The following is an 18741-nucleotide window of genomic DNA, read 5'->3' as shown; positions in this document are numbered from 1 at the left end:
ATCATAGATCTTTCCTGAAAAAGTTGGATGACCAGCTCTGTGCATGTCATTCCACTAGCATGCCTGGGGACACAAATGTCCCTTCTGGCTGCCTTTAATTTTGTAATACTGGGCAGGGTTATTCAGAAAGCCATGGCTCAAAGCTAGGATCACACTCACAGTACTCCTATACACTTACCCCAAACTACATGTTAGGAGCACTGACTTCAGGGTGTTGAAATCAGCAAGTGAATACTTCTTCTGTGAATTCCTAAGTCTCTAGCTCTAGTCCATTTAACTTGCAGCCTACATTCATCAGGCTGTAGTTAGATTGTTATCCCTGCACTAGTACACAACATCTTAAAACTAGGTAGATTATTTATTATTCAAGAGCATTATTATATTCCATGCTTTTCTGGATTTGTTTATTCTAGTTTGTTACAGAGTAGTTATACAGAACAGGAACCTGCACGATGATGAAAAGCTGGACATGCCTATATGAAATGCAAGTAACTCTAGTAAACAAGGCTTAGCAATCCCAAGATTTTATCTTACCTATCTTGGTATTAAAAAATAATCTGCCACTTAAAATGCTACAAGATGACTTTCCTTTAAACAAGTAAAACTTCCAAGACTAAAGGAAAAAAGAAAATAAAGGCTAGCGGCTAAGGGGTATTGTGCTCATTTCACATGTGACTGTAGAGCAAAGCTGCCATCTTAATCATCCTTCAGAAAACCCCTTAAAGCTTAACCAAAAACAAAGTTAAAAACCTGAAACAGGATTAGAGATCACCAACCAATCTGCATTGTTTACTGATAATCATTCATAAGTTAGTCACATGCAGCCTAGCAGTTTTGATCTGCTCCATATTTGTGGTATGGGGAACTACGTTCAAATATTTGATCTGAGCACCAAGCTGAAAAAATCACAGCCCGTTTAATTGCCTGGAGAGAATTTTACACCAGCCAAAAAACTCTTGTGCTTCTGCCAAAAATCCAACCTTGTTCCTAAAAAGACCAAGCATCTGGAACTGGTCTGAGCAGCATCCAATGCACCATCAAAAGGGAAGGCAAAGGATTGTATAGTCCTCCACCCTTCTGGGACTTTATTGCCACTTTGTCCCAGTAGTAGCAGTGAGGCTAGTGGGGAGAGGCTTTCCTCTAACATCAGCTGCACCGCAATGGGTAATATCTGACACATTTGCAATATACTGTTTCCAAAGGATGTTGTATTAGCATAACACGGAAATTGGCCAGATACACTACACTGGCATAGTTATTTTTTGAAAGTGCAGGTTTGTCCTTCCTCTTTTTGTTCTCCCTGTAAAAACAGCTTATGCTCCTTTCAAAAAGCACATTTGGCTCTAGTTAGACATACCAGAAATCTTTGACTGTTAAGCATCCCATTACAAGCATTAAATGTGTTCCAGGTTCTGTCCTTCAACCTTAGTGTGCCTGCTCCTTTTAATAAGTAGCAATTACTACAACAATTTAATTTCGGTCTTTCCCTGAGAGCTTCTAACTCTGCAGTATTCTGAGAAGAAATCATTCCCTTGCAAGAAACACTGCTGCATGGAGAGACAGTATTTTGTCACTGCTTAGGATCCAATCCTAGTATATCATTTCACTGCCAGTTTACTTAATGATTAGCTACAGGTACTACTGTGTGACAACCTTATCCTCAGCACACCTGACTAGAAAAAAGTCCAACTGCTTTTGGTTGAACTTGCTCTCAAGTAAGAATGCTAAATTAGTTTAACTTTGTCTGCTAAGGTAAAGAAGAATTTGAGGTTATAGCCCTTGCAAAATCCTAGGTTCAACATTTAAATGTTAGTGATAGGTATTTCATTTGAGCAATTAGTAAGTCAGCTTTGATGCTTTCTTATTATAACAAGGCCTTTCAGTCAAAGTTGGTGCAGCATTTCTAAAGAGAAAGTCATTGTCACTCATTGATAGAACCAGCTCCAATTCTTGGAAATCCTGAAGCCTTGAGACATCTTTGTCCTTAAAGAAGTAAATACAATAAATTAGAGACAATTCTTACAGGCCCATACAAGGCATGCATGCTCCCACAATGTGGCAATTCTGCTGACCTTTCTGTACTACACCTTGCAGATTTAGTTCTGGGGTTCCACCTGACTGCAGCAGAGGGAAACACAGAGCAGCAGCTGGGCGCAGAGACCCGTTGCCATTTGGGCCCTCCCCTTCCTCAACTGTTTTCATTCAAATTGGCCCTGATAAGAACCATGAAACTACAGCAGGAGCAGGAGCTTGTTTGTTTTCCTTTTCCTGTCTTTTTCCATTTGTGCCATGTCTTCTAAATTGTTATCCTGTGGATAGTGACTATTTTGTTTCAGTCTGTGTGCAATGCTTAGTAAACATTAGGTGAAGGTGTAGCTGTTATTATTAAACTTTGCTAAGCTTTGTACACATACTGAAATATAAAATAGTGTCAGCCTGAAGGCTCACGACCTAACAGACATTACACAAAAGGAAAAAGGAAAGGAAAGCACATACTGAAGCAGCAGTGTCTTCACTAGCTCAGGGATGAAGCCAGGTTTGTTTTTTCCTTTTCGTGATGAGTCTTCCTGGGAGGCAGGAGTTACAACACTGTATTGGCCCCGTGGCTGGTGAATAATGGGAGATTCCACTGGCCCTCAGCACTTTAGCTCCAAGGCAGCGTAAGAAGACATTGATGAAAGAGTAATTTAGTTGCACTTAGCACTTACTGAAATCAATGTGAAATGACAGTCATGACTAAGTGAAATCCTATTGATTTCAGTGGCAATTAAACTTAGTCTGGATCTAATAAGATCTGTGGTTATTGGGTTCATGACCCAGTTTTTTGGTCCTGTTGGGCCGGGCCTTAAAGCTATTACACAGAAAATAATAATCTTTGCAGCTAGGAGATTAGTTGAGTTTCTTATTTAACTAACTATGGATGGTTCTTATTCATGACAAAGCATACCCCATACTGCTTTGAACTCTACAAAAACAGATGCTCAAAGAGACTAACCTTACGCATATTTGTTCAAAAGAAATTTCTGCTATGTATAAGGCTTACTCACAGGTACGTGTACACAGAATTACCACCTTAGTATGGCACAAGAAAAGAGACACGGTCCAAAGGGGAACAAGAACTGCCTGTATCTTTTCATCCTTGACCTGAATTTACATTGAAGAGAGAACAGTATGCCTCCCCATCCAATTATGGAATCCCTGGCATATGTGAACGAATATATATTCTTGCATGTCTCATTACCACACCAGGACTAGCAAGTAGCTCACACTAGTGATTTCAGATTAATTTTGATTCCAACAACATCCACGCTTATATGTCTCATACGACAATGATACTTGCTGGCAAATTACTTACATTCATGGGTTCTGAACCTCAATCCATCTGGACAAACGTCCATGTGGCAGAAGGGCACAGTGAATGTCTGTTACTCTGTACACACTGTCCAGCCAAAAAATCAGTGATAATGCCAATGTGGTGTAGTGGTTTAAAGTGCAGGACTGGGACTCGGGAGATTTGAATTCCAGTCCCCAATCAGCCATGTTGCTAATGGGGTGACTTTAGACCAACAGAGACTCTCGGTCCAATCTACCTCACGGGGTTGTTGATGTGCAGATCAGATTGAGAGGAGGACTGAGTTCCTTGACAGAAGAAAAGGAAGGATATAATAAAAATAAAATAATGCAAACTACTGGTTCAGGAAGTGGAGAAAGAGATTTGGTCGCCCTTGTTCTTGTTCACCTAAAGAGCTGATCAGTTTATCTAATCATAGCTGCATGTGTGGAGCCAGAAACTTCAAGAAGAAGAATTACTTTGTGATATAATTTAGTTCAGCATGAATAGAATAATTGCAAATGCAGTTAATTTTATGGATACGCATTTCAAACAGGTTCACAAAGAGAGGGTTATAAAATGAGATGTTACGAAGTGGTTAAAACAAAGAAAACAAGGCTTTATTTTTCTCTCTCACAAAGGGTTCAAAAACAACAAAGCAAATCCTCAGTAAATTGGATTAGCTCTGCCAGTTGAAGTTAAATAGGTTTGTGAGGATGAGATAGGTGTGACTGGTGAATAGTGTAGGGATGTCTTGCTCTTGTTCTAGTGGCATGGTAAACGTCTATTTGTTCCAATAGGATGCAGAATGGACAGAGATTTCAATTATTTGAAGCCATTTATGTGAAGTATTGATTCCTCAGACAATGTGGCTTATTTATAAAATACTGCTTAGATGTGGAACATCCAGCCAGATATTAGATGCTTATAAACTCTGCTTACTACAGAGCAGCCACATTGTCTTCAGGAAGACAATAGTGGCATGAGAACTACAGTATTTGTAAATATGGGCTGAAAGAAGATGGTAGAATTTATGCTTTTCTGAACATAGCTAGAAGGCTTGCATAGTCACAAATTACTATAAATAATCATCATGGAATCACAGATTAGTAGAGTTGGAAGGGGCCAGAGGGCCATTCGGTCCAACCCCCTACTAAGTGCAGGACACCCAAGTTGAACCACCCCTCTCCGAAAGAATGAGATGAGGATTATTAGGAACAACAATGAAAGCCAGACAAAGTTATTATTTTGGCAGGGTAAGTCGCTTCAATTAGCTAGAATAACTGTGAAGCTAGGCTATCTCAACTCCAGCATGGCTTTTGATAATGTTCCATGTGGCTGTCTGACAAGTACACTGAAGAGGGGTGAACTGGAACAGGCTACTGTAAAGCAGGAATACTGTTGCCTGGAAAGCTATTTTCAGGATATGCCAGTTGCTGTGGATTTCAGCCAGAGTAGCAATTAGTGGATTGCTATCATTTGGATTAGGGAACAAAATGATGTTCCACAGAGATCTGTCCTGGGCCATTGCAATTCGCTATTACTGTTTAAAAAGCTGGATGTAAGAATGATGGGTGTGCTTAGGCAAAATTGGGAAGAACTACAAACACAACAGAGGAAAGAAGTAACACAGTTATTCAAATATTTATGAGGAGACCCAAAATGTACATCTGGAAAAATGTGGCCAGATAGGGCTTTAGGACTGCAAGAAGATGAGACCGACGCACCAAATACCCTGTGCTGGTCATGTAGGTTAGCCCTATATATCACTGCAGCTGCTCAAAATTTGCTAGCTAGAAAGATGGAGCCGCTGTGGCTAGCCAGTGTTAAATGTCTCAGTTATTTGATTTATATCCTCCCTTTTTATAAGAGCTCAAAATGGCTTACATCATGCTCCTCCTCCTGCTCTCAATCTTATCCCCATAACCACAACCCTGAGAGGTAGGTTGGGATGAGAGTCTGTGACTGTCGGCAGTGCTCAACCACTTGGAAGAAGGTAAAGTCCATGCTAGGCATGATTAGGAATAGAACAAAAAACAGAACTGATAAAATCTTACTTCCCTTATACAAATCTGTGGCGTGACTGCACTTGGAATATTGTATTCAGTGCTGGTTGTCTTACCTGAAAAAGGACATTATTGAGTTTGAAAAAGTACAAAGAAGGGGGCTTTGTACTGGAAAAATAAAGGGGGCAAATACAAATGATCAGGGGGCTGGAGCAACTTACCCATGAGGAGAAACTATGACAATGGGGACTGTTCAGCTTAAAAAAAGGTAAGTGGAGACAAGATAAAGGTGTTTAAAATAATGCATGGTGCAGAGAGACAGAGACATTATCCCATGAAGATGACTGCTGGGAGGTTTAGAACAGATAAAAGGAAGTACTTCTTCACACAGTGTAGCTAAACTATGGAATTTGCTGCCATGGGAAGTTGTGATAGCCACCAATCTGGATAGTTTAAAAAAAAGGATTGGACAGATTCATGAGGAAGGAGGCTCTCAGTGGCTACTAGCCTTGCTGGCTATGTGCTACCTCCTTTACCATGGGTGGCATGTCTGCATATACCAGTTGCTGAGGAGCTGGGCAGGAGGAGGTCTTGCACGCATTCTCCCTGAGGCTTCTTGTGAGCAGCTGGTTTGCTACCATGTGTATGAAGAGCTTGGTTTGATCCAGCATGGCTTATTTATGTTCCCATGGGAACTAGAACCCAGATCACCTCAATCCCAGTCCCATGGGATTAACTACTACACCACACTGGTTTTCAGTTCTGCAAATCCACCCAAACATCTGCAACAGAATGAAGAATGCCTAAACTATTTAGAGATGCAGGTTCTAAATGTTGTACTTTCAATTGTTCCATGGAGAATAATAGAAGACAACACTTATTTTGTGCTAGCTAATATGTCAGTTTATCTAGAAGACTTTGTTAAAAGTTATAATTTGAATAAGATGTTAACACAGATGCTACAACAAGCATCTCATGAAATCTGTATGGTTTACAGACTAGATGTCATTCTCTCCTAATCTGTGGGTTATATTAGGTTGCAAATGCAATGAGAGTCACAAAGAAGCTTCTGAAAAAGGATTTGGGCTTTAAAAGGTAGGACACATCATCTCTCCCAGGTTGTGATAGTTATGTGGAATGCCTCTGGGCCAAATATCATCCTTGAAAGTCATGGATATATCTACTAAGAGCAATGGAGAAAAAAGTCATGGAAAGTAACCCTGGATAACATAGCATAGCATCCTTATTACACTAAAAGTGGTTGGGATATACCTATTTTCCACTGCACAGCACATAGGCAAGAGGGAAAAATAGATTATACATATATAGAAGCATCTGACTACCATTACTGCCTATCTATTTTGGTTTATTTAGGTTCCATATAGCTTGAAGTGCCAGATCCTTCCTAATCTTGGAAGCTAAGCTGGGTCAGGCCTGGTTAGAAACTGGATGGGTGACTTGAGTGTATGATTCTATGATTACTATTGCAAACTGCTCAGCAAGTTTTGGCTATGGGTGGTATAGAAATGTTAATAATCATCATAATAGTTCTAATATTACTATGCCTCTAAGTATTAAAAGTCCTAAGCAGGTAACACATAATGATTAAAATCACCTTTAAAGCATTAAATTAAAATATGAAATATTATAACCACATTTTTAAAGCAATTCCAACCAGTTATTTTATCTGCACATGTTGAACAGTGACTCTGAAGCAGAAGTTTCTGCCCAAAATAACAGGCACAGCAACCCGTTCTTTACATCTGTTTTCCCCCCAGTGTGCAGCATCCAGTACAAGTCAGCACAGGACAGGACATGCTGCAGTTTGGCATATGCGCATCCCCTACTGTGTGGACTCACAGTGAGAAAGAGTGGGAATGTGGCAACATAGCTGTCAGATTTTGTTGTTAATGAAAGGGATATCAATGGCATCAGAAAAATCCAGTAGAGTAAAATCAATCAATCTCCATTGACTCTTTGGGTCCAATGCTTTTGGCTTGTAGCCATTTTTAACAGAGACTCCAATTTGTATTACCACATACACATTGGCAGTAACTTAAACTGCTATTTAGCATGTAACGAAGTCTTATTGTGACTCAGATTTGATATTTGACATTAGCATCAAAATGTCATTGTCAAATATGAATGCCAAAAATTAATGGATCACTAGAAAAGAAAAAAGGCCACTGAGTAACCTATTGTCTTATTTATCTACTTATCTACAGTTCCTGTGTGGAAAAAGCTCAGTAACTATGGGAACTTAGATATATCAATTTGCTTTCTAAAAGAGTTAATAAAATATAACACTAGCCATACTTTCGATTGCGGAATACAATATTTCTTCTCTAAAAATGTCAGATAATAATGCTGATAACTAACAATCAGAGATGTGAAGGCCCAGAAAAAAGTGAAAATTATGAGGAAAAGATTCCCCCCTGCCAGACTACTCTTGTTTCTCTTCAATAAACTGAAGCATTTGAGATTATAAAATAGCTTTTTTTCGCATTTAAAATGTTTATACCCAACCTTTACTACCTCTGCTCAAATGATTTCTAAAAACCACGTAATAAGTTTTTTATAGAAAAGGTAGAGTCATAAAATATCTGGAAATAATGAAGCCATGGAAGAAAATGTTTCCTTAATACCCTCTTAACATTATTATTATTAATAACATTTCTATACCGCCTGTAGCCAAAGCTGTCTGGGCAGTTCACACCATTGTAAGTCACCCATCCAAATTTCAAACTGGATGGGCTGACCCTGCTTAGCTTCCTAGATTCAAGCAGCATCATACACTTCAGACTATATGGAAGCTATTCCCAGCTTCCATAAATTCCATATATTCTATATGGAAGCTATTCCCAGAAATTCCAAGCATAGCCATCTCTTTCATTGTGTATTAAAATTATTGATATCATAATATGGAAGAAAACACCACATTTCTGACAGTTTGACATGTTCTTAAAGAGTCCTGCTTTTCTGGACAGTTTCTGATATAGCAGTCAATGAATATCAATTTAATCTAAAACCTACATGTGAAAGAAACACTGTAGTTATCCTTCCTCTGTTACCAGATGTGATGAGACAGTACTGGGCTTAAGCCACCTATCTTTCTTTTTTAAAAATAGCTTTCTGTGGAACTCACTGCCAGTTTTTAATAAAGTTCTCAATTATACCTCACTGCTAGGAAATGCTGTGCCAGCCAAAAATCCCATTACCTGCTGCCACTAGACTGAAGAGAAACAGGTTTAGGAGGTTTCCTAAGCGTCCTCACAAACAGGAACAGATGCGGTGCACCAGTTTTCCATTGCCTCTAGTTCTTTTTTGCATCTTTTATTTATATTTCTTTATTCTATTTTTAAACTGCCCAATAACCAAAGCTCTCTGGGCAGTTTCTTCTGGTTTCTAGGATGCCACAGATGTTTCAGGAACAACTAGTTGAAGTTCCCTCTGGTCAAACGTAACACAGGAATCTAGAATATGTTACCTATTACTTGGTTTGGTACATTAAATATACAGTATATTCAGAAAGAGCATATCTGAATAGAATTTAGTTTCAGGCTGCAAGAAGTTCTGTAAGCTACGCTCATGCTTATTTATTTATTTTATTTATTTATTAAAACATTTTTAAGCAATTTTAAGCTTAAGCAATATAGACCAGCAGAACCTGCCATCCACCAGGCTAAACAAAACCAGTGGCTATGCATTTTGGCAGGTCAGGTTAAAAAATTCCAGTTTGCTGACTTCTTTGGACTTCCAAAAAGATGAGAAATATTAAACATGAAGCAGGCCAAAATGCATGAACCACATTCAGTGTTGTGTGTCACAAATTTTACAGGTCCAGTATAAGCAAATAAACTAAGGAACTAGAACAAAATTAAAAGAAATTGAGGATCTTACCTTCCTTAATACAGTATTGGGAAGCTTCCTTATCTTCTCCACATGTTCTGGGTTAACCCCCAATTCACAGCAGCTCACTCGGAGCAGTTCCTTGTAAGTCAGCTCTTGGCGGTCCAATTCAATTTCAATGAAATCATTCTCTTTAAGAGTACGGTTTTGAACTCTGACCTTCAGCACCAGTTCTAATTCAAAACACATACACAGACATAGGATCAAGAGGACTATTAAGACAGTCATTAAGAGCCCAATCCTACACATGTTTAGATGGGAAAAAAATATGCTGGCTGGAAAATCCTTGTGTTGTAGCATCTTTTCTTGTATAAACATGCATAGGATTTGGCACTGGGGAGTTTTATAAACATAAATTAAACGCCCAAAGTGTGTCCTATTTGTTCTTGCTACATCCCCCTTCTAGCTTCAGTGTGGTGACTGCAATGGTACAGCAGCAAAGCATCCGGACCAATCTTACCAGCATACAAACCCTAGGTACAGGAAAGAAAAACAAATTCCTAAGTGAAGTCATACTTGAAAGTGCAGTCATAAAATACCTTTCAGAAATCATGGCCAATGGTGTAACCACACATCTGTATCTTTGGCTGGAGGCCCATTTCACAGTTCAGCTTTGTGTGGCTTAACATGGGGCCTGCAAAAGCATGAAGGCTTGCATAAGGAAACATAAGACAACCCAACTCCTAGCTGACATTTGCAAGGATGGTTTAGCAGCAGCAGAAAAGTAATGAGTTAAGACCCTCCCGATTTCTCAGAGTGTGTTAAGGCTGTAAAACCCCTGAGGAAGGAAAATACATTTTTCTGAAATGCATTGACCAAAATAAACTTTTTTTCAGGCACCTTGGGTTTTTTTCTGCTCTCCCGCTGGGCAACAATTTAAGCAACAGCAATGAAGACCCATCAGCATTATTAAAGTGAGGGCTGGGGTGGTGGAAAGCCACAGCAGTGCTAATAAATTATTGCCACTGGGGATTTTTGATTTAAGAAGACAGATACAAACTTTTTAATGATCTACACTGTTTATTTCTGCAGAGGATGATCACAATATTGAATTTGCAGCAGTTAATGCAAATTGGTCATAGAAACAGTAGTACATGGGCTTCTTTGGTAAGAGAAATCCCTCTACATGCCATATAGGCAAGTCTTCCAATCAATGTCCAATTCATAGACAGACCTCCCTGAGCAGTGAATCTAGCTGCCTCATTTTCCCGTTTAATCGGGTAGCTTTATTTCAGTTTTATTTCACCTAGCATTTTTAATTTTGGATTTTAACATTTGTTGTTTTTTCGGCTTCCATTTTCCTGTTTTGCTATCTCTAGTTTTGTTAAATTTTAAATGATGTCAGTATTATATTGTGCATTTATTATTTTAATTTTTTTAACCTGCCTTGAGTTGGCATCACGCAGAAAAAGGATATAACATTCTGTAGAGCTGGATCCAAAGACTGTGTGTGAACAGAGGATATCCCCATTTTTTCAGCAACTGCCTTTTTCATTTGTGAAATTCCATGGGAAATGCAATTTTTTTTCAGAGCATACTGCAATTTACAGGCACAGATTTTAGGATGGGACAGGGGTTGAGAAAAGCAGCTCAATGAACAGAGCACCATTCTGTTCATGGAATGGAATTCAAGCCAGTCTAAATAATAGATACATTTAATTACTATTGCAAACATAATACAAACATTTGAAGAATCCTTCAACTAAAAAGCAGCACTGCAGGTAATAGCAATGGGCTGTATCCAATGTTAGCCCTACCTAGAGTAGACCACTGAAGAGAACTGAACTTAATTCAGTCAGAGTTAGCTGAAGTCATATTCATTTCAATGGGTCTACTCTGAGCAGCACCAACATAGCAAACAACCGAATGGTAATAACTGATTAACACCGAAAGGCCAAAGCTTAAGAGTAGTATATAATAAAAGATGAAATGCAATTCAACACTATAAACAGGGATACTAAAATAACTATATCCAAACACAGCACTTAGTAGCAAAATTCCCTGATTTGGAGGGTACAGAATCATTCCAGATAAGGATCTGGGGCGCAAATGTTGAATATCAAAAGATGGCCCTACACCACTGCTTATATAGCCAATGCACCATAAATCAAGGATGATTATCATCCTTTGTAGATATAAAATTACTAGGTAGCACTATCCAGATGATCACAGGAATGTGGGTAGAGGGTAAGGCAGGCCACTGAACCCACGCACTCCACTCTCCAGTCTGAAAGTATCAACCTATGTAAGCTCTGCCCATGTATTCAAGGGCCCTGCCTATTCAAGAGGTCCACGATTGTGGCAGATACAGTCCACACCCAATGGGTTCCTGTGTGCCGAGACTCTTTCAGACATTCTGGCAAATGGTTAATGGCCATGAACAGACACAATCCTGCTGCTGCTGCTGCTTCTAGAAACGTCCTGGCAAATGTCTAGGCAATGCTTATGCGCATGTTTCCACAACCAGTCATTTAAAAAGAAACTCTGGTGATTTTCAGTTATGGATCAATGCATTTGACAGGTCTTACCTGAAGCTTGAATTATATAAAGCAACTGAAAGAAACAGGAATGATTCCAAACAAAGGAAGATACAATTAAAAAGTCTATATTAAGTAATGTTGTATCCTAATGAACACTTTTCTGACAAGCTCAAGCACAACTTGTTGTATTTTGTTCATATAATTCCCACCGGAAGGTGGCACTACATTACGCCAAAAGCGTATTGCTGAAATTGTTTGAGATTACCTTGCATACTACTAAAAGGAAATGCTCCAGTGAAGAAAAAGGGCTGGAACGTTGGAACAGGTCCGGCACAAGAGCCATTGGCTTGCTGAATTTCAGGTGGTTTATTTCCAGCTGGGGAAGACAGTGTCCTACCTGGAGAGACAGGCACCTGGCAAACATGCCCATTCTGGACAGGCTCGAGGCATTCAACAGCCTTTTCTCTGCGCATCTCCCCATGGGACCCTATAGAGGAAGCCTTTTCGTGTTGTGACATGGCAGTGCCAGGTGCCTGAACTTGAGGTAAAGAAGTAGAACAGTCCTCATTGTGCTGTTCTAAAGAAGGGGAAAGTCTTCCATTCAAAGAGGAAGCTGAGGTGCTGTTAGCAGTGCTACTCATGGAGGTATAAACGTAAGGGAAAGGTGGGTTAGCCAAGTAGTTGGGGATAATGGGTAAGGATGACTCTTTCTTCACATCCAGAAGCTCATCAGCATCTTCCACTGCAGAAGAAAGACAGAAAGAGCTAATCAAATAAATACTACTTCCAAATAGACAAACAGCACGGTGATTACAACCTAGCATTTTCATTTGAACTAACATGCAGGCAGTAAAAGCTGAAGGCCCTGCTAAGCTGCACATATTAAAATTAATATAGATATATAAAAATACATCGAGTAGTTTATTGTCTTACTACTAAAGCTGCAATAAAATAGTTACCTGATACTACCGTTGAGAAAGATATTCAATTATGCAGTACAAAATCATAACTGTATGCCCTCCACCATAGGCTAATTTTTATAGGCCAAATCTCAGAAATCCATATAGATTGTTCATGGTGTGCATATCACAGCACAATACATTTTCACATTAATGTGAATTCTAGATCAAAAAGGCCTGAAGCCACAAGACAATGAGATCACTCTGCCTCATCTTGATTCACTATGGATACCAACAGTTGCACTACCATTCCAATATTTTTCATTTTAATAGTATAATCTGATCATTTTACCTCCCAGCATCTTCCTAATTTCCCTCTTTGATGTTAACTGGCCTGGTCTTTCTTCTTTAACTGTGAGAATTTCCTTATCAGCGCCAGCATCTAGCAGGTATGATACCACCTGAGCATGGTTCCGTTTGCAGGCCCAATGCAAGCAAGTCCTGCACAAGGCAAACATAAGAGCTACTTGAAAAATCCACACTGCACAAAAGAAAAAGTTCTTCTGAATTGCTTGAGTGACAAATGAGGACGGTCTACTTTAAAAATAATTGAATGTCTAACATACTTTTTCCTATGCATATTCCAATAGTGACACCTACTGGCAGAATCTTTCCGTGCTTTCAGGGAACACAGAAATCAGGATGATTATTTGCTTCTACATTCTCAGAAATTCTTAAAAAGTTAGGGTATAAACTCATATTTTAAACTTGTTCAAAGAGGCACACTTTTTTTGCTGAATTAAGATTCAGAGGCACACTTAACCCAAACAGCTTTAGTTTAAAATTTATAAAAGTAAATGTAAGGAATAATAAAGAGTAATAAATGTCAAGAATGTGAAGATCACTTAACTCTCTTTTTCCAACCAGCATCATACCACAAATGGCACATTTGATGTTGGGAACACAGCAGACAAAACAGAGGGTAATTCATTGGTGAAGACAGTGGCTGCATTCACATGTGATGCTAACACATGGTTTACTGCTATGTAGATGAGCCTTTATGCATCAAAACTGCAATATGGTTACATGATTCCACCTCCCCACCCACCGTCCAGTCAGTGGGAAGACTTCTGCAGAACTTAGTTTCACCTGCAAAGGTTCCTGACTTAATGTTACCTTTGAGCCAGATCTCATTTAAAACTGTGATTAAACAAACCAGCTTTTGAACATATTGTTTGAAGTTAGCTTGCCTAGAAATATACTCTTTCTTCAAACCATTACCCTGAAGGGTGCCATAAGCCAAGTTTTTTTTTTTTAATGAAACCAAACCCCGTAGATGTCCTCCAAGGAGGAGAGAGGAGAACCCCTGCTACAACTTTATACAATTCACTCTGCCTTGCCTTCTTTCAATTAGTCTCCAGTGTGGGTAAGCAATTTGGGTGCATCTCTTCCGGTTCTTGACGATATAGCAGAATGTCCTTCTGCAGCATGCTCCCATTCTTATCCTATAGGAGTGCCATTTAACACATTTGTACCCCCTCCTTTCCTTAGGGCAGCACACATTTAGGATAGGCTGCTTTTTTTGGAGCCATGAGTGTATCTGGCTAGTTGAAAAAATGTCCTGAGTACCACCACAAAATGGCTGCTATGGGAGACATGGCAAAGGACAACTAAAATGCCCAAAAGGCTAAATACAAGGCAGAGGTTCAGTCTGGGGCATAGCAAAATCCCATGAATGTTGCTGCTGTTGTTAAGTGCTGTCAAGTCATCTGCAACTTATGGCAACACTATAAAGGAGTGCCCTCCAAAATATCCTATCCATGACAGTCCTGCTCAGCTCTCGAAAATTAAACTCTGTGGCTTCCTTTATCAAGTCTATCTCATGCTTGGTCTTCCTTTTCTTCTTTTTCTTTGACTTTCCCTGCCATGATCATCTTTCCTGGGATGAATGCATTAATTAAAAAGTTTTGGTTTTTTTTACTGGAAGGTGTAGAGCACCTTGTAAGCCAAGAGAGAAAGGTGCCTGGAAACACACTAGTGGCCCATTTCGCCTGCCCCTGCTTTGGAGCAATCCAGCATGGCAGATTATGTTGAGTATTGTCTGCATAATCTGAACATCAGACCATACAATGAGTTTGCTGGATGAGCAGGAATCTGAACACAAGTTTTCTTAGTCTAATTGCACATTCTTTCTAGTATATCACTACAGTGTTCTCAATATTTGTATCTTTTAAAAATTGCTAAAAAAATCAGTCACTCCCCATTATATTAGGGGAAAATAGTTATAAAACAAATCTGTTTCTTAACTATTTGTATCAGAACTGAAGTCTTAGTCTAACTTACTTAAAAGTCCATTTTTTTTAAGTAAGAACATTTAAGAGCATTACTTAAAAGATCCCAACAAACCTATGAAGAATTAACCAATGCCAGGTTTTCCCTTAATTTTTTACTAAATTTACTAGACTATACTGATTTTGACATTGTTGTTAGGTTTCCTGAACTATAATGTTGAGGTCTCAATTTTTTTCACCCCCAGCATGCATTTGTCAATAGTTAATTCATCTACCACTGTTCAAGTGCAAAGTTCTACAATAACTATGTAACTTGAACAAAAATTTCTCAAAATAATTAATGTAGCACATGGAAATCTTCCTTTATTTCATTTAGTCCCTTATCATAACTGCTTACATGTCCCCACATAGATCTTTGTGTTACTTTATAAACTTGTCACAAGACCAAAGAAACTGACATCTGAATTATATAACTTCTTTTAAAAAAACACAGTAACCATATATGCAATAGGTATTGCAAGAAGTTAGGATCGATGCCATTACTTTATGCAAGCTTTTAGTAGGGGAAAAAGTTTACATATAATAAAATATTATAATTACATAATTAATAACAGTAATTATTAATTACACTAACATTGAAATAATAATTAATAATTAATAATGGTAATTATTTATTTTATTAGTAAAATAATATAATAAAACTTGGAAATCACTAAAATATTAGATATACCTCATAAAAGCCAACCTGACAGAAATCCCAGTTGTGATCATACAAGTAGGCAACATAGCTAAATGTTACGGTTAAACTTATATAATGAAATCAACAAATTTTATTACCTCTGAAGTGTGATGTGGATGATGTGATGGGACTGAAATTAACTTTTTAAAGCTGGAAAGTGTTTTTCTTTTATATATTGTTAGCCCTACTGATTTCTGACAATTGTGAAAACTTATAAACAGTGTGAAATTATATCTTCTATGTATTTTCACAAAAGTGTATATATATAGTAGAGCTTACACTTAGAAATAAATATTCATTGGATTGCAGCTACAAATCATGAATATACTTCAATCCTGTATACACCAAGGCTAAAAAGAAGGCATAAATAGAAGCTGTTAGACTAATCCAACAGAAAGCTATATAATCACCTGTTGTCAAATTAACTGTAAATTACTTTATTTGTTAAGAGTGAACACTATTAGCATCACTAATTAATTCAGTGCTAGTAATTAAAAGGAAACCCTAGCAATTAAAAAACTTTTAAAATCGCACTCCAAACTTAATAAACAAGTTACTCTTTTTAAAAGGTGTGTCCGGTATTGCTAGAAATTGTCAGTGTAATTCACTTGTTAAATGCTTACCAGCCATTAATTTCATTTTGAGAGTTCACACTCACTCCAAATTCCACTAATCGCTGAACTTCTTCAATATCCCCCAGAGCAGCAGCTTCTCTCAGTCTCTCCTGAAGCTCTTTTTCCTCGATTGTAGAAGTCATGTTACAAAATTTTATTTCCAGTAAACTTTGCTATTATCAAACAGCTGCCTAATGGGGATGATGGATCATTTTAATACGTTAGTCAATTAGCCACGGGGAAAAAATCCAGTTCGTCCTGAAAGAAACGTCCCACGCCTGATTCCTTTTAATCTAATCACATATATCCGTTTTCTATCTATTGCTCATAAATTAAAGAGTTGACATTTGTGAAGGCCATTTTTCCCAATTCCATAGTTACGGTATGTCTAGACGGGCTCCGCTTCCTTCTCCTCAGGGGGACTCTATTAAGTGAGACAACGATGACCTAGATATTTAGTTCCTACCCGCAGTCCGGCACGCAAACGTTCAGTGCGCAGCATCTTTCGGTTAGTCGAAGAATATTTCCAGTGCTTCTTTTTCTAATTGATAAAATGTGTTACTGTTTAACATATAAACAACCTTTGTGTGATCGATACTTCATACTGCCAAAGAGTGCTGTTTGTTGCTCGCAGTTCCGCGGCGGACGACCAGCAGCTTCCTGCGACCCACCGCCGCGCCCTAGAGGTAGATTTCGGTGGCTACAATCATGTGTTCGCTTGGGAGCACGCCACGTTGAACTCAATGGGACTTGCTTTTGAGTAGACATGTCTCGGATTGCTCTGCAAGTCGCTGGAAAATCTGAAATTTGGTTATTGCACCCCCAAGAGCAGAAATCAAGATCCCTTCCCAAGTGGAAGTTTGACTTAAAAAGAGAGAAATGTTAGAATTTTTCACAGGTGTAGTCATGTTATTGTGTTGTAGCAAGCCATCGGTTGGCGTCCTAAATACCTCTAGCAGGCAGACTTATATACATGTGCAGAGGTGCAGGTGTAAACAATAAGGTCAGCAGAACGTATATGTAAATGAAAAAAGTATGACCTTATTCACACAATTCAGCAACCCACACAAGATGGCTTGTAATTGAACCTTAGGTTGTTCTGTGAACTAAGCCTTGTTAAACCATAGCTTTTTTAAAAGTAAATTTTATTATTTTCTACAAACTAAAAAAGAAACTAAAAAAAAAATCGGAGACATCAGACTCAGCCCCCTATTTTTTTTATAGCAATCCATAGACATATTCAATTCTATGCATAGTCCCGTTTCTCTAGCTAATAATAAACAGAGTTCCAAGTTTGATAGAAGTATGTATCCTCTTTCTCCTTCAGAGACAGTCAGCCTGTCCATTTCAGCACAGTCCAGAATTTTTTTTAAAATCAGTTCATCAGTGGGTGGTCCTTCACTCCTCCAATGTTGGGCAAATACAATCCTTGCTGCAGTAATTACATGTAGAATCAAATACATTGCTTGTTTATCAACATCATCAGGCACAATGCCTAGTAAGCAGACTTCAGGTTTAAATATTAAAGATTTTTGTAACATTTCCTCAAGCCATTTATGTATTTTAGCCCAATATTTTTTGTTGCCTTATCACAAGTCCACCACATATGATAAAAGGTACCCAGTTTATGTTAAACCATAACTTGTTAATGTTGAACAACCAACACTTTGTTGGATTGTTCATGGGTTTTCTTTATCCTTGGGCAAGGTGTTAGAGCAGGTGATGGCAGGACAACTCCAAGCACTCTTGGGTGAGACTGATTATCTGGACCCATTTCAGTCCGGCTTCAGACCCGGGTATGGTACTGAATCTGCCTTGGTTGCCCTGTATGATGACCTGTGCAGGGAGAGAGATGGGGAGTGCATCCCTGTTGGTCCTCCTGGACCTCTCAGTGGCTTTCGATACCATCGACCATGGTATCCTTCTGGATAGGCTAGCAGGATTGGGGGTCGGAGGCACTGCTTTGCAGTGGTTCCGCTCCTATCTCAATGGCCAATTCCAGAAGGTGGTGCTGGGGGACTATGGCTCTGCGCCATGGCAGTTATGCCACGGGGTTCCGCAGGGGTCCATTTTGTCCCCCTTGCTATTCAACATCTACATGAAACCGCTGGGAGAGGTCATAAGTACACTGATGATACCCAGCTCTACCTCTCGTTTTCAACCAATCCAGGTGAGGCAGTGGCTGTAGTGAACCAGTGCCTGGCTGAGGTAATGGGCTGGATGAGGGCCAATAAACTGAAACTCAATCCAGACAAGACGGAGGCCCTGTTGGTAGGTGGTTTGGGCTTCGGGGTAGGGGACCTAGACCTTGTCCTGAATGGGGTTGCACTCCCTCTTAGGGACAGGGTTCACAGCTTGGGAGTGCTCCTCGACCCTGAGCTGTCGCTAGAAGCTCAGGTGACAGCGGTGGCGAGGAGTGCTTTCCTTTGGCTGATCCATCAGCTGCGTCCGTACCTGGAGAACAACTGCCTG

The 18741-nt window shown here is 39.1% G+C and overlaps 1 protein-coding gene across 1 annotated transcript; it reads right to left on the bottom strand.

Moving 5' to 3' along the window:
* Positions 1 to 339: 339 nt before the first annotated feature.
* Positions 340 to 16811, bottom strand: ANKRD40 (ankyrin repeat domain 40). The gene is made up of 5 exons (XM_044419977.1): positions 16279 to 16811; positions 12978 to 13126; positions 11992 to 12468; positions 9238 to 9419; positions 340 to 1983 (listed from the first exon to the last, which is right to left on the bottom strand). The coding sequence occupies exons 1-5, from the start codon at positions 16410 to 16412 to the stop codon at positions 1837 to 1839; spliced, it is 1089 nt and encodes a 362-aa protein (XP_044275912.1). The 5' UTR covers positions 16413 to 16811; the 3' UTR covers positions 340 to 1836.
* Between the last annotated feature and the right edge of the window lie 1930 nt (positions 16812 to 18741).

Source organism: Varanus komodoensis, unplaced genomic scaffold (genome assembly GCF_004798865.1).
Source record: "Varanus komodoensis strain SLA01 unplaced genomic scaffold, ASM479886v1 scaffold11, whole genome shotgun sequence".
Classification (NCBI taxonomy): domain Eukaryota; kingdom Metazoa; phylum Chordata; class Lepidosauria; order Squamata; family Varanidae; genus Varanus; species Varanus komodoensis.
Note: the sequence above shows the minus strand (reverse complement) of the source record. Positions and strands in the feature narration are given on the sequence as shown.